Below are 16,763 nucleotides of genomic sequence, written 5' to 3'. Positions count from 1 at the left end.
CTCGCCGTCACCCTCCCTGCAATAAAAAAAAAAATAAAGATACATCCCTAAAAAAGAAAAAAAAAAAAAAAAGCAAACACCTCAAGAAAAAGAGCAAGGGATGTAAATGTGAGAAAGGTTAAAGTTTACACTTGCTACCGTGTTCTTCGGTCGGTAGCATGTATTATTAAAAAAAAATAAATAAAATACACCCAAACTGTACATATTATAAGGCTATATTTTTATCTCGGGGTTCTGGTGACACGTACAAACCACTTGAGCTTTGCTTTCGTGGTTTATATTGCCACCAGAAACCCTTGATAAAAATACAGCTTTATATTGTACAGTTGGGTATAGTTTATTTTCTCCATATATCACATACTGTGTTTTATTTATAAACATACACAAAGACACTTGTACATGCAAAGCAGTTTTTTTATTGAAGTAATTCAGAGATATCAATAATACTACATTAACTAACGCATCGTAACACAATAATTTTTTTGGTTAGCAATGGCCTTTCTAAAGAGACATCTATTGAAAATATGATAAAACACATAAAAAAAAAATCGGTATTTCCATGTTAGAATTTACGATTCCCACACTGAAAATTTCAGCTTCTGGTGGCTCGTACTTGCAGAGAACCCTGCTTAAACCACCTCAAAATTTTGCTTTAGTATCTCTTGAATACTTGAATCCCTTCTACAGAGAGGCTATGGGAAATAAAGCTTGGCACAACAGAGAAATGCAAAAATCTAAAGGAAAAAAAATCAAATAAAAGGAGACGTGCTGCTGCTGCAGACACAACTATGATGAGCTTTTCAGTATTTTGCCCGAGTTGTGCTAATCAAACTGCTTATTTAAAATATACTTTTCATACAATCTGTCGGCAGCGTCGCTTCCACCTGCTGTTTGCGCCGTTCACAAAAGCAAAAATTTTTATCCCCATCTCTCGCAATCTGGAAAGAAAAACCGGGAACAAGCAATTCAATAGCCGCTTGCTTTTGAATGCATCTCTGCGGGCTCCGTTGACCCCCGTTTCTGTAAAACGCCCTTTCGGGCTGCGCGGCGGCGAGGGGAGCCCTGGGCAGGGGCTGGCAGGGCCGCACGTCCCAGGCCGGGCAGGAGCCAGCCCAGGCGCAGGCTCGGGCTCGCCGGCTGCCCCCTCGACGAGCCCGGCGCTTCCGCAGGGGAAGGCTCGCACCTCACATTTGCCACGTCCCCCCCTGCTCCCTTACCCGTGCTTTAATGGACATTAAAAATAGAACAAAACAGGACCGGAGATGGGAACAAAATCCACGCACAACAGGCCTGGACCGCTGTACTCATTCTGCTGTAAAATGTAAAAACAAGAAAGGGCAGACGAGCTGCATCCCTCAGGACGCATCCCGCTTTTTTAATATAGTGGTGCCACCACACATTTCACTTCGGATGTTGCATTATATTTATATGTCACTCAAATATTTACCATTTTTCTGAATTCTGCTGGGTGCTCTGAGAGCTTGTTATAAGCCAACTAGCCGCGGTTGTATGTCTTGGCTGGTTAGCAGCCGTGGCTGAGCTGCATCAATATGCTAACTTCTCTTTCTGGAGCTTCTCGTGCGACAAAAGCCACTCTTTCATAAGGTTTCCTCCGCCGTAGTTGCCGGTCTGCCCACTGCTGCGAATCACCCTGTGGCACGGTATTATAATTGGGATCTGCAAAACACACAAAAATAAGGAACCCTTCAAAGGGGAGCAGTGGTGGGGGAAGACGCCCGTAAACCCACAGCGAAAGCGGGAGTCATCTGCCGCCAGACTGGCGGGGACGTGGACTGAGCATCCGTGTTCAAGAGGACGCTGGCGGAGCCCCGGCCGTGCCCGAGGAGGACGGGGCAGCTGCGGCATCGGGGACATGCTCCTGGCTGGGCCGCCACCGTGCCGAAACGGTGCCGATCACGGATGGCTCCGTAATGGCCACAGGCTCTCAACACCAACCAGTTCTTAGGGAAAAATAAGTGTTGGGAGAAATTTTCATACATAAAAATGATGTAAAGTCTTAAAAGGGTAAACGCGCTATATTAAATCCCACATATAAAAACTTCTCTGCAAGAAGCAGATTCTCCTGCCCCGCACCAGCCCCCTCCAGCAGCCGAGACCTCAGCGCCCGGGCGGGTGACGAAGCCTCGCAGACCCCAAACGCACACGAGGATAGCACAGAGGTACAGGACGACTATCGAGCATCATCCCAGGACGAGAAGAGGCCGTATTCCTGGGAAAAACCCCAGATCACTGGGAAGAGCGCTTCCAGGAGCGAGCTTCCCGAGCCCCAGCTCCCTTGGCAGATCTCCTCTCGCTATAGCACCTCTACGTGCACTGCTGAAAAATTCTATATAAGAACAAGGCGCTATTTATTATTTAACAGCAAGTCAATCCAAAATGGGTTCTGAATTTTTAAAACCTACAACAGGAGCGATTTAATTCACACCTAACCAATTTAAGAACTTTTTTCCTCATGCCTTCTACTTTGTATCATTTATAGCCAAATGTCACGGATTCTGAAAAATCAATGCAAGAGGTTACATAGTAGACTGATAACGCAGAGAAGTACATTAACACGTTTTTTAAAATTTTTTATTACAGGTGATTATCATAGTTGAAGTACACACCATAAAAAATGCAGTACATCATCTCTAATCACGCCGTATGTGTTTTGGTAACTGCATAGCAATTTGATCGCAATGATATAGCTCTGAAAACAGTAACTCACTAAAAAGTGCGGTTTTAACAAATTTGGATATTTTAAGGCAAAAAGTATGATTTTTATATATATAGACAGACAGACAAATTACGTACTTTACACTGACTTATTTCAATCCCATGTAATAGTTATGTCAGCACAGTTCAAGCTGTGCTGGTATCTGGGCCTGGGACACCCAGACCCCAAGGGAGCTGGGCAGCTACTGGCCAGAGCTTTGTAAATTGTTTTTTGGGGGGATTCTTTTGGTTTTGTTGGGTAATTTCGATGGCTGAAATTCAAAATCTCAGTCTCAGCCCACAGGCTAGCACATTACATGGGAATACACATAGGTGCTTATTGTTAATCAAGGTTTAATAAAAAATGCTTATAATAGCTGCTTTATTTGGAGTTGGCAATGCCACAAGTGAATTATGCATCCATGACAACTCCAGCGAGTACCAATAAAATCTTTACTCTACACCATGCCATCCCACGCTTGGTTTATGACTTCTTTAAAGAAGTTGTTTTTTGCAAGCGTTTTTCTGTTTTGGGATTTCTCCGTCTTTACAATCCGCGTGCACAAGTTACTGCAGGCAGATTTTCTTGAGTGACAAAGCCATAACAAGCCATAATAATACACTGTAAAAAATCTCCAAGGTTAATTTGCAATTCTTTAAAAATATCTGCAGTAAATCCGCATATTTTGATGGTAAGGCTATAAATCTTGCTACGGGCAGGGGCCCAAACCTCTTTCTGAGCCAGTTCCCCGCTGCCGCTCAGAGGGTGCAAAGACCGGGGGGATCCGTTTACGGGGGAATGTTGTCAGGGAGGTAAGCTGAGGACTTCTGCTGCTAAATTGTGCCAGAAGATGGAAGGCGTGCCCATGGGGAGAAAAAAAAAGGACTTTATTTTCAGGTGGTGTGAGCTGGTACGCCGCACGGGGTCTCGGATGATCCCCGGGTCGGTGCAGGACCCGTTCACAGGCGCAGGGATGCGCGGCTGAGCCGCTCGCCATCAAGCAAGAAGAGGAGGGTATGAAATAACCCTAGCTTTTTCCATGCCCGAAATAAAGAATTTCATACCGAGTTTGTCCTAACGCACGCGAGCGCCTGTACGTCACCTTCCGTAGCATCGAATGTGAAAGAAAATGTGGTACAGAGGTTTTATCAGCGCTGTAATTTAAAAATATTGAATATTGCTTAAGTTTGGCTTAATTGTGGTGACAACTTTCAGACTACTAAAATAATTAAACCTGCTAAAATTTATTAGGGCCCTAAGGACATTTTAGAGGGAGTACTACCCTAGTCTGGAGCTTTAATGCCTCAGCTACATTTAATGTAATTTTTATCAATAACCAAGCAGCTCATAATATTATAGCTCCGCTGAAACCTTCACGCTGTGAAATCTAATTCATCTAATACATGAATCCATCACTTACACAGACCCTACCTCAAATGCTATAACACTTCCAAACCCATGGATTTGTCTCCAACAAAAATAACACGAAGGGGCCCTGGGATCAATAACGGAGCCCCTCTGATTCGGGCACCAGCTGAATATTTTCTCCAACTTTGCTTTTGTTCTTCTGGGTAGAGGCCCACAAGGGAAAGAGCTTGTTTTCACTCGCAGCCTCATCAATACCTAAATCCTGGTGAACAAGTGACACTGAGAAGCTGTAATCAATAGCTCCCTGTGCGTTTTTTCTTCTGGTCAAATGGTTCAGCACTACTGACAGCCCTGACACTCAGAACATGATGCTAAATCTTTATCAACAGCCATCTGGGTGACTGGCAGAACAAGACTCGGGCGGTCATTAACGCTCGTGGCAATCTGTGAATAAACTAACTCCTCGATAATGCTTTTGTTTAGAAAAAAGGTGGGGAAAAAAACTCCCTGCACAAGGTATCGATCGCCTTTGAATTGCATTTAGCAAATTCCGTCTGCGGACGGAGCGGAGCGGGGCTCTGCTGCGGTGCTCCGCTCGTTAAGAGTTTTCAATTTGAGGCAACGGCAACCTGACCGTCCCATTATACCGCTGATGGGCTGGAGGCCTCCAGAAACTGCCAAACTGTCAAAACCAGATCAGCCAGGCCGTAATGGAAACAGCTCAAATATCGAGTTATAACACACAACAAGAATCACACTTAGCAAAAAAATAATCTTTCCGTTTGCTCGTGTCCTATTGCTTTTTCTCCCCCTCTTCGCCGACAGAAACAGTGTGACCCAGCACGTGTCCCGGGTTCTTGCCAGCCACCGACGGAATTAAGGCACAAGTAGTTTTATGTGTCCACAACGTTGCAAATCCATACTTCACAATCCACTCGCAAATGCACGCTTACTCCTCTCCTTCCAATCTCCAACGTTTGAAACATTTTGGCTGAATAATATCCTCGACTTAGGGTAGATGGGTATGAGTGTGAAGTTGTACGTTTAGCTGGGCTTTAGCCTCAACAATAACACAATCGGGGAGAATATAAAACCCAACGTATGCAGCTATGACTGCCGTTAACAGACCGCTGAAGACGTCTTATTTAAGGCACAGAACAGTCATTTAGGATGGCCTTGGACTAATCAGCCCAACATTCGCCATTTCCCATGAGTCTCTGTGATTTCTTTTTGATCCTCCTATACTAGTCTAATGAGATTTTTAATTGAACTTTATGGGTTCCCTTTGAGGACCACAGACCTTGCAATCAATGTGAACCGCAGTAAACTATTTGAAGTTTCTCTTGCAAAAGGTGAGCCATCCCCACCATGTCCTTGGCATAAATTGAGGCAAAGATGTCGCATCTTTCAGCTGCTGCTGGCAAGTATTCCACCTTCTCATAAAGTTGAAGGTCATCGGATGAATTATGTGAAGCAACCCAACTACAAAGGGAAACCTGTGGAATGCGCGCTACCAAAATTAAAGACCAACCCCTGATTTGTAGAAGGGAGAAATGTTCTGGTATTTCGTGGGTAAAGGTGAGATACGCGACTTTATCAATGCATCTGAGTAACAAAGCAATGCCAGGCTCGGGCTTATTTCAAATGCTCATTTTTACTGTTATTACTGTCCTCATTAAATCATGTTTATGATTTAGTCGTCATGTTTGTAATTTAGTCCCTTAATCATAGGAAGCATCTCAAGGTACATACATATTTTGATTTTGATATTTTGCATAGCTTCTGCAGCAATCGTTAACAGAAGTATTCACTTCTGTTACACATTCGCAGTAACAGCATTTGCTAGTTCCAGCTTCTCTCCTGCGAACAAAAATCACTAATCTGCTGCTTAACAAAACATCACATTTCTGCACCAATTTCGAAGCCATTGCTCCTCAAAAGCAGTATTTATATCCTAAAGCTCGGGTTGCAGGTGTAGCAGTTGTTAACACCACAGCTCTTTGCATTCTGCGCCGATACGTTAATGATGCTGCAGTTCAGATGACGTGTTCAGTTTAATGAACTGTTTAGTTAGATTCAAAGCTCAATATCTCATCTGATAAACAGACTGCAAGTGTGTTTATACACGTACAGTGTTCCTGGGTATCCTGCAATTCTGGGCAGGTAGCACACAACCACAGAAACTCACATCATGTCTAATGGGTTTAAGCTTCTAGGCTCAATAAAGAAGTACACCCTAATATTTTAAGCGTATATCAGATTTTCCTATGAAACAGTTCATATAAGCAGTATAAAGCTACGTTTCGTCAATACGCTGTATTGTACTTGACAATACAAACTATTTTAATGTGATGGAATGCTTTCCAATATAATATGGTGTACATTAAGATAAGGCAATCCAATGCAAACCTACAGGAAACACTTCTCAAAGAATAACAATATAGTGTTGTGCAAAAGGATATGTAATTGCTATCGCCTAGAAATGTACCCAGCTTTGCCCTCAGGCTGCAGTGGAGCAGCAGCATCCAAAGCAGCGGTAACAGCAGGTTGTGGTGTGAAAATTCCTGCTTTGTCCCCTGTGAGGAAGGATGAAAATAGTTCTGAAAATATACAGCAAAGCTACTGCAGTTTTTTTTTAAATGGGGTCCTATCTTATTATTGTTATTTCCCATCCCATACTACCGCTGCAGTGTTTTCTGTCCCCAGCAGAAAATTTTTAAGCATATTATAGATAACAAAGTATAGCTTTAGGGAAAAAGCTGTATTAATATAATACCACCCCAATATTTCATAATAGAAAGCCGACGATAAAAAAAAAAAAAAAATCAGTGCTGTAATGAGAGCCCTGCCCATTCCAAACCACATTTTTATCACTATACATCTCCTGTAGTTAATCTGTAATTTCATGCATATTCCACATGCAAACACACACATAGAGTCCCTTTGTACTTCGATGGGAGCACCTATTCGCTGTGTTTCTCCGGTTTCCCATATAAATCTCTACCTGGTCCTTCAGACCTATGAGCCATAATACGCAGGTTGGCTATGCCTAACATGCAGGTTGATTTTATGAATGAGGTGAAATATAAAGATAATATGTGGCACTGCAAATCCCCCTCACCTTTATTATTTCTATATGTAAAGCTACCAGCTCTTGTGAAAATAGATTTCTTAACCCACTTTGCAACTACACGTTGCAGTCTCATATGTACCTCATTAAAGAAAATACCGAAAGGACTGAATGTAAAAACAACACAGGAGGTCAAAGATTACAGCAGGTATAACGCTGGAGAAAAGGAGAGGAATTTGGCTATGGAAAGACACATGTTGCTCAGGGCAAGTGGTAATGAGGGAAAATATGTTGAAGAATGGCCAAAAAGGCCACAATGATATTAATAGGAATCAAAGTTTTTTTCTTTTTTTTTTTTTAAAGGCAAGTAGCAAGGTAATGAATGCGTAAAGACAGATATAGTGGCGTTCTCTTTACCAGCTTTTCCTTTCCTTTGCACAGGAACCAGTCGGCCACAGGCTGCAGCACCAGTCCCACCAGTCCCACCAGTGTGATTCAGGTGCATAAATACATCTGGAAATCTAAACCTGGACACCTAAAAGGGACAGATAATTACTGGGAAGACAGACAAAGAGGCCGAGTATTATAACATACTGTTTTTCCAAAATCCACAGGACTAACCTAGAGGGCTACTCCCTCCAGTTGGTTTAAATTCAGGCAACTCACCTATATCTAATAGAGAAATGCCATGTACAGCTGGTATGGAGTGCATGGGGAAAAAAACATATTGACAATTAGGGACTTGATTCAAACATGTACCTACACGATTTAAAATCCCTCCTCTTCCACATTTTCCGAAACATATCCACGCCAGAGAGGATGGACTGCTGTTAACGCAACCAAAGCTACTCATACCCTGTCAAAACGAGGTCCGTGTCAGGGGATAAAAGACTTACCTCACCTAAGAACGTATAAGAAAGTTTGAGAACAACAAGATGTGTAGAGGCTGATGAATTAGAAGAAGTGCAATGTTTCTTTTTCAAATCTAACGCCATAAATGGTAGGGAATAAATCACATTAAACTGGGTTGTGCATTATTGCTGATTAAAAACACTTACTGACCTTATTACTCATGGTAGACCAGTTTTCATAGCAGATAAATTTAAACTAATGACATTTAGCCCGCAAAGCTCTCTAAATCCACCATCTTCCATCAACTTTATTTAAAAGTTGACGTGAACTTACGGGATTGCTCCTCATCGCTCCTCCCACCGCTCTCGCCGCTCTGCTGTTGCCTGCGAGGTCCGCTAATTGCTTGTAGGAAACGGCCTCGCCAAACTTCACGTCTCTCAGCAGGGTCCACAACACTTGTCTGGTGAACGAATCTGCAAAGAAGACGAAGGGAATGCTGTTCGCATGCATGGCTGAAAAAAAGCAAGATGAAATATGCAAAAAACCCAACGCAAAGCAGGGTCTCAATAGCAGCTTTCTAATTTAAATTTAAACAGCCCCGATGCACTGTCCTGTTATTGTATCCTATATTACTACATTTAAATACATGATTATTAGAAAGAGCGCTTCAAGTAACCGATCACTATAAAAAAGGATTTAAGGCTTTGATTTTCCTATATTTTTAATTTGCTTCAAGTACAATTATCCTGTTAACTCATACAATGTGGTTTTTCCATTAAATTGGCAGAGTATAAATTAGCATAGAGTCAAATTAAAAAGGGAAGAAATAACCGGCTCTACCTATTTTACAAAGCCCTCGCATCTCCAGCTAATTTCCAACTTCAGCTGGGACACGCGGCAGAAGAAGCCCTAGAGCCAGCGGACTCAGTATTATCCTGGCTGACTGCATTTTATAGTCGAGACCCCCAAGCTACTGCTCAGCGTCGCAGACATTACAAAATGTAAGGACTAGCTGTGACCTTGAATGTACGGCACATCCTTAATGATACAGGGCTCTGAAAAAAAATAATGTCTCTTCCATTATTTTAATTTTAATTCACCAGCAAATTGCTTCTAAGTGTTCCAATTGCTGAAATAATGAATAAGCAAATGCATTAGGACCAGCTTTCTTCTGCATCTCAGGGTTTTACCTTCCCAACCCAGGATTATTTTACAAAAGGAAAACTGATAGCCGCGTTCGGATTTTACTTGGGTTGAACACCTATTGCTCTTCCAAGGCACTTGTAAAAGCTTTGAAGATCTAACTAGTGAATAACTTACTGAGAGGAGCGGGCTGGCGAATAAAAAAAAAAAAAGAAAAAAGGAAAAAAAAAAAAAGGGAGAGAGGCCCCTTCCCCCAGCTGAGAGCTTCAGTCTCCTGCTTTGGCAAAGAAACAAACTGATTAAAAACATTTTCTTTCTTTAGTTGTCAAAAAAGACATCGATTACGTTACATAGGAACACAGCAAAATGTGATTTTGTTCTTAAAGGAAACCCATACACCATTATGTGTGTGTTAAATAATAAAAATCACTTCTTAACTGAAGGGAATGATAATCACTTCATTGAAAAAATCTGTTTAGTCTTTATTATAACATTAAGCAAATTAAACATCAGCATAATCCAGGTGATACGAGAAAAGGGTCATCAAAGAAATTAACTTTGTTGTTCATTAATTTACATGGATTAGTAGAGGGCAAAGAGATAGCAAATCTGCTCTAGTTTTTTATGATATAATTTCAAACTGTACACCATTTGTGGCAGTAGGGTGACTTTGGGGTTAATCAGACTGATTTGTCCTTTTAATTGCTTTCTATTCAAAGAAAATTCATTAGATAATGTTCTCTTCAAAATTCATGAATCAATTTAACTGAAGAAACCACATTAACAGCTTTGGGTTCATTAGCACAAGCAGTTGTGTTACTAGCTGATTGCTAGGAGGGTTTCCTTAGGCAAACAGATTTTGTTTACTGTGATTTCTTCAGAAAGGTTTATTTCACATCAAATTGTTACTTATTATTTTTTTAACCTTCTTTTTAAGCCGGCAAGATTAGTGTTAACCTCGCCTACTCAGGGGTCTCGGGGAATTATTGCCTGATGTCATCTTTTAAATCAATGAAACACAGTGACTGCACGTTGCCGGGGCCCGAGTCCAAAAAATCACCTTTTTCCCCCTCATTTTTGGCAGAGGAGGTGGTGTGCTGGGACGTGACGGACCCGTGACTTTCTGAAACCTGTAGGAATAAGAGGAGAAGCGGGTGCAGCCTGCGCTGGAGCTCCGAGCGGCCGCGGGGGGACGGGGCAGCTCCAGAGCCCCCCCAGCAAGAGCATCACCGTGCCAAGCGATGCCCGAATTATCGAGTGGCTTTTAACATGCTAAAAGAGGGACAGAGATTATCCTCTTCTGACAAGCAGGGGCAGAGATTATCCTCTTTCCAGAGCCACTGTACATTTTTCATGGGAGAATATATACTGTCTCTGCACCCACATAAAACACTCGAAGTTATAGTTCAAAAGAATGAAATACTTAGCAATCATGCACATCATTTTATAAATGTATCTGAAAACTCAATTTCATCCTGTAGGGAGCAAATGCATTAATTAGTTTAAGCAGCTCTAAGAGACAGTGCCAAATACTGTTATTAAACTGTCTGCAAGTGTGAGTGCCTGTAAGCACAACCTGCCCAAATTAGATGGCTGAACTTTCACCAATTTTCAGCGCGTGCCAACATTTTATGCTGTTAAGTATCATTATAAAGTGCTGTAAAATACGCACATAAAAATTAACACACACAAATTCTCTCCTTAGATGAAAACGCTTCATACCTCCGCGAGCCGAGGATGCCCGCGCCATCCCGGGGCGGCAGACGCCAGCGGAGCAATGGCTGAACCGAACTACATCGTGTGCCTGGGAATATCGGAGGGTGTCTCCTCCCTCCGCGCCCACCGGCAGCGCGCACCGGCGCTCACCCTCCAGGAGAGCAAGCTCCGGTCCGCCCTCTTGCCAAGGAACATGCGTTATCGCCACCACAGAGCAACTCGTGTTGCTGGATGCCATTTCTCATTTAAGTGACCAATAATTTGTCAGATTTTACATCCAAATGCACACCTCACCAGTTCCCACTGGGAGCTGGAGCTGCACCGGGATGGTGGGGATGACGGCAGACTGAAGGACGGGGAAGGGAGAGACCTGCGACCGACTTGGGTTTCCAAGTCTCCACAGCCCTGAGGACCCATTCCCACCTCCAGCTGCCGTGTCCGTGGCCACCCAGGGACCACAAAGGTAGTTGGGAGGGTTTAACGACAGGCGATAGGTGATTGACTTCTTGGATGTTTTCCTCCCATGGACTTGCTGGTCAAAAACCTCAGAATTGCACCTTACTCCCAGCCCTGCCAATTGCATGGTAAATTGGCAAAGCAACGTGCCATCGTGCCAAGAGTGGATGTGCTGCAACTGATCTGAAATTAATATTTACAGGTAAGTTATAAGCCCCTAAGAAGAGGGACTTACCCTGAACCTACTGTTAACGCCTAAATGCTTCAGAGGTCACTTGCGACAGGCTTTAATTCTCCATACAAGCACGTTCCGTCCGTGGGGATAACGGAGGGAAAATCAAGTTTACTTTAACACCGGCCATATCATAACTTTTAACGGTGTAATTGAAGGCAGCAATTAGTACAAAGACGTGAAGTCATACGCTACTATCTAATAACACGCTGCCAGAGCGTTTATTGCGTCAGCGAGGGGCTCAGCCCGCGGGACGGGCGCCACCGGCAGCACCACCAGCGCCAGCCCCTTCCCGCCCTGCTGCACCTCCCGGCAGAGCTCTGGGGGCAAGAGAGGTTCGAGAGATACGCAGGCGGATTTTACATCCTTTTTGATCCCTTTGATTAAGAGGGATTAAAGACAGACCATTTTTTTCCTTCTCCTCAACTCTGGTTGCTGGCAATGGTAGTTTTTCTGTTTGTTGTGTTTCGTCACCCCACCCCGAGGGGGTTTTTGCAAACGCAAAGACACAGTTATAAATACTCACCCCTTCGCACCGTCTTTTTCGCAGCCTACCTGGGGTACTACACAGAACTTTTTTGTTTGTTTTTGCGCTGTCAGTTTTCACTGTTACGCCTATTGGTAAAATATCAAGCACAACACTTCAAAAATACTCCAATTTGTCCACAAAACAGCAGCGTGAGCTTCCACCTAATCCAGAAAACTTAACTTGGCTCTTGGACCTTGGAAGAACAGATTCATATTCAAATTGAAGAACTTCTACTGACAACAGGCAACAGTTCATGCAAGAAGAGTGCTAATTTTTAGCAATTTTGAACCTCCTTCACTATTAAGTAGGCAGTTACAGCCCTACTAAGCATGTCACCTAAACAGCAATCTAACAACCACTGCTACCCTACCCTAGACTGAACTGGAAAGCGGTACGCAAAAGAGATAAATGCTTGTCTAAGTCTCTTAACTGTTTAATTATACTTTGCTCTTGTTACGAGGCAGATCAAGAAATGTTTTTCTTCCCTTTTACAATGGTGGCAAGTCCCTGACCACTGGTACTCTATGGTAAAAAATGCAATTATTAGTTGCTATTAAAGGATTACTGGGAATATAGGTTAGACAGTACGGTGATACCGTATCCCGTAAAACAGTCCAAACCAGAGACAAAGGGTTCCTTAAAATCAGGGGTGCTGCAACCATCTTGCCAAAATCATTGAGAAAAGGCTATGAACGTTTATTTTTGCTGCCTGCATGTGTGATATTGATATATTATAGAAACAGAATGTGCCTAAGTGAAAATAATAACGTTAAACTTTACCTTTGTGATTGCTTAAATAGCCGAACCAAAGCAAAGCCCTTGGCCATTTTGAATGACTGAGCTTTATGAATGAAGATGCAAAAATAATCTAATTATTTTAGAGTGTCTAGTACTGACTTTATATAATCCATCATCAACTTTATAGTAAAAAAATGTATTTATAAAAATAGAAGTGGCAAAAGTTCCAACCAAATCATATTTCATATCAACAGGTAAATAATGTAGGGATTAGACAAGTATTTACCTGAATTCCACCTTTAGCTACTCTAAGACGTGCGAGAGCACCTCTGTGCCTGTTATTTTGGATACAGAGTTAGACAAAAATTCCTCAGTTAAAATCGTGGCAACTCCATTTACAAGACAGATCTAAAGGAAATCCCCTGCCTCAAAAGCATCAGCCTAAACATTTTTTTTTAACATTTTTGTCAAAAACTTCCTTGCAGAATAAAATTCACTCGCTCCTCAGGTCGGCTATTGAGCACAGACGTGCAACACCCTGTGCAGCTACTTCTCCTACCGTTCATCTTCTGAGCTTGTACTAGTCGTTCGCTCAAGGTTCCTACGCGGCCTTTGCCCCGCCTTGGCTCCAGCTGACGTCTCTTCCCACCACTCCAAGACAAACAAGTGTTTGCACGTGATAAAGACCACATCGATCCTTGCCCACCACCGCTCTAAAATTGCATCATTCAGACAACTCATGAAATAGTTTCCCATGCTCTGTCCTATTTATGACTGCATTTAATTGGCTAAATTGATGTTTTTACCTGAAACATATCACTTTCATATCACCCAGATCTGACCCCATGGTGCTGCTGGCCAAGACGAGTTGGACCTCTCGGATGATTCCCCACCGCGTAAGAGGTGGGTGCTCAGTGCCAGCCTCCACAGGGCAGAGCCACCGGACCGTCATGGACAGCACACCTTGACCGCAGGCATATAATGCTTTTTAACGTTTTTATCTATTTACTTTATTATTTCTCACCAGCATACCCCTATACCATGGATCATAACAATGAAGTTGTGTTTCTAGTGCATATTTCTGTGGCGCAACTGAAGGAGTGATATGCCTTGAAAGCGTGTTGCATTTTTCCCCAATAGAGAAAACATTCTACATTCATTCTACATTTATCTGTAGATAAATTAAGGCCAACTGCAGTGCATTTTGACTACAGAACTAGCAACTGTTCAAGTAGATATCGTTAAGCGTTCAAAAATTCAAAACCCCAAGCCAACCCACTGACAACAGTTGAAGTTAACTGACCCCTCCAACGTAGCATCTCTGGTGAACCCAAGACCTTCCAGCAGACCCTGCAGTGCCCATTTCTGACCCAGCGCAAGCCCCGTACCATCATCTTCTGCTGTTTTCCGAATACTGCTCTGCAGATGCAGTTGCATGAGTAAATACTTAATGAAATTCAAAACATCAGTTCATAAATATTAGGCCGTCCATATTAAAATCATTAGAGTACACCAGAGCGGTTGATAATGGGGCTCAGGTGTTATCTCGTGCTCTCCCACAGGTCACGAGGTTCCCCTTTCCGAGCAGTACAGAAATGCGGGCTAGGGAGTGCTTTTACAACGCTTTTATGTATTGCCTATGCACGTATGTGTTTGCAATATGTAATATAATAAAGTATAAACACAACTATAATTTATAAACATACTATATATCTGTATCACTTAAGTGAAAAATGTACCAATATGCTTTCGTCTAATATATATAATGTTCAGCTTGGCTCACATTAAGTGGCTGAGCTATGTTAAAACCCAATTAATGGGAGCTGTTTCTGATCTGTAGTTTAACACAGTTTTAAATGCAGCTCCCTTCAGACTGCTGAAGGGGTTGTGGGGCCAAATTCTATCCTTAGAAGCAAGTAACTCTCCCTGGACCTCATCCAGCAGTATTTCTGCAGGTTAAACTCCCTGGAAGTCAGTGGGTGTTTTACTGGAGCGGTAACCGATATTCTGACCCATTTTTTGCGCAGTAGCCTTAATAGGAGTTTGCTATGCACTTGCAAGAGCAGCCTGTAATTTTAGAGCTGATGGAAATGAGGAGATGAGGCCGACGCTCAGCACCAGCCCTTTACACCCTGTCTGTGGCACGTTGTGAACCTCCCCAGATTCCCACTTCCAAATTCAAACCCAAGCAAGGTTTTATGCAAACTAACGACTCCTTAAACATTAGCAACTTCATCTAAGCTAAATATTCATACAGGACTCTGAATGCCCCGACATCCCTGAACAGGCTGGGGCTGGGTTTTGGAGTCCATGGACCGGTAAGATGGAGGAAATTGCAAAGCACTTGACAACTCCCTCTTGGGCTACGGCACAGACCATGTCGCTGCACAGCATCCCCCGCCAGGTGATTTGTGCAGCTGTTTGCAGCAGCAGTACAGTTAAATGAAGAAGCCACCTGATTATCCTCTGAGCTGTAGGTAATACACCAAGCTGCAATTGCTACAGGAGAGGAGAACAAATGCTTTGGATGAAGAGACAGAGAAAATATCAGTCTCTTCCCAGCCAACAAAACGTGGCAGGCAAGTCTTACATTGCAGAGGGAATGGAGGTAAGCATAAAACCAATTTATTTTTCTCTGACACCAGTTCTATGCCGATTCCTCAGAATCCACCCCATTTTCCTGCATTAAGATTTCCCTACGACACCTGTACTCGGTGAGCCGCAGAGCCTCCTCTTCTTCCTCGGCATTATCTCCTTGCAATTCCTTTTTTCCCCTGCCACTACGCCAGCTGCAGTTGGGCCCAACGATGCTATATCAGACCATAAACAGAAGTGTTTTTATTTAACTACTGTTACCAACCTGTAAGGATCTGCTCGATGGGCAGCGGAGGGGAAGGGCAGGTCCACCCCTCTCCTGCGACGCAGCAAGTATCTCTGCACGTCTCGGCCTCTTGTACGTCCCCGTGGGCGGAAAATCCTGAGTTCCCTCTTGAACTTTACTCTCCTGTTTTGATCAACCAAGTTGTGTCGCCATGCATTACTGAACTAGGAAGTTCAGAGGAACAAAACCCCTCACCGCATGTGTAAATGATGCACGGCCTCCTCCTCACAGCACCTTGGCATGCTGGAGCCCAGCGCTCGCCCCTGCCGCTCGGGATGGCGGCTTCATCCCTGCCGAAATTAAAAACGTAAACCTCCCTCCGTTGGGAAGCCAACCAACCAAGGGCAACATTGGATGAAAATGACCGCAAAAATGTTTAATAAATAGTTTCTCCAAGAGTTTCTCATCATCCAAACCAGTTCAGCACACAGAGGGAGGTAACGACACCCCATACCATCGCTTTCTCCATCCACATCTCTCCTGCACCGAAGCTGCCTGATCCCACCGCTGCTGATGGAGACCCAACATGGCCAAATTTTTCACCTGCACAAATATTCCAATCAACATCCAAGCTATAAACAAGCCTCCAGCTTCCATTTTCCACATTTCAGCCATTGAGCAGATTCAAGTAAACAGGTACCCTGAAGAGTTAAGGCTGTATCTGCTCATTTAAGGCATCCAGAAAGCCTAGTCAGGCTCAGCATTACTTCACTCTCATGAATATAAATGCTCTGACAATCTCGGTCTCGTTCTTGGCGCACGGGAACACAATCTCATACCTCATCTTGCCGGGATGTATTGCAGTATTAGCCTCCAGAAATGAGTACTTTGTCTGGCGGAGGTGCGGGCGAGTGATGGGCTCTCCCCAGGTAAGGCTCAGCTAGGCAGAGCCGGCAGAAAAACGACCCCCAGCAGCAGCATTTGTATTTCACGTTTTGCTCAAGTCAATTATTTTAACATCGCGTTGAGTTTAAAAAGAAGGGGGAAAAAAAGCTTTTAAAAGTTAAATAATTGAGTACGAAAAATGATTTATATAGCGTTGCTAGGCAAGAAATGCCTGAA

General features: G+C 43.2%; 1 protein-coding gene across 6 annotated transcripts in view; it reads right to left on the bottom strand.

The window, feature by feature from the left end:
* MGMT (O-6-methylguanine-DNA methyltransferase) overlaps nt 1-16,763 on the bottom strand; it is a 170,753-nt gene continuing 153,990 nt past the window's right edge. For 3 of the 6 annotated variants that reach the window (XM_087765740.1, XM_087765738.1, XM_087765741.1), the window contains exons 5-7: nt 8,340-8,479; nt 7,572-7,689; nt 500-1,677 (exon numbers count right to left, since the gene is read on the bottom strand). In XM_087765740.1, the coding sequence (XP_087621866.1) occupies nt 1,523-1,677; nt 7,572-7,689; nt 8,340-8,479 (413 nt within the window). In that variant the 3' untranslated portion in view covers nt 500-1,522. Of the gene's footprint in view, nt 17-499; nt 1,678-7,571; nt 7,690-8,339; nt 8,480-16,763 lie in introns of those variants that run through there. The other 3 variants (XR_015706491.1, XR_015706492.1, XM_087765742.1) reach the window with 3 other exon arrangements.

Source organism: Nipponia nippon, unplaced genomic scaffold (genome assembly GCF_047370975.1).
Source record: "Nipponia nippon isolate SJK-2023a ecotype South Korea unplaced genomic scaffold, ASM4737097v1 scaffold_3, whole genome shotgun sequence".
In the NCBI taxonomy this organism is placed as follows: domain Eukaryota; kingdom Metazoa; phylum Chordata; class Aves; order Pelecaniformes; family Threskiornithidae; genus Nipponia; species Nipponia nippon.
The sequence above is the reverse complement of the archived record's forward strand: the minus strand, read 5'-3'. Positions and strand labels throughout refer to the sequence as shown.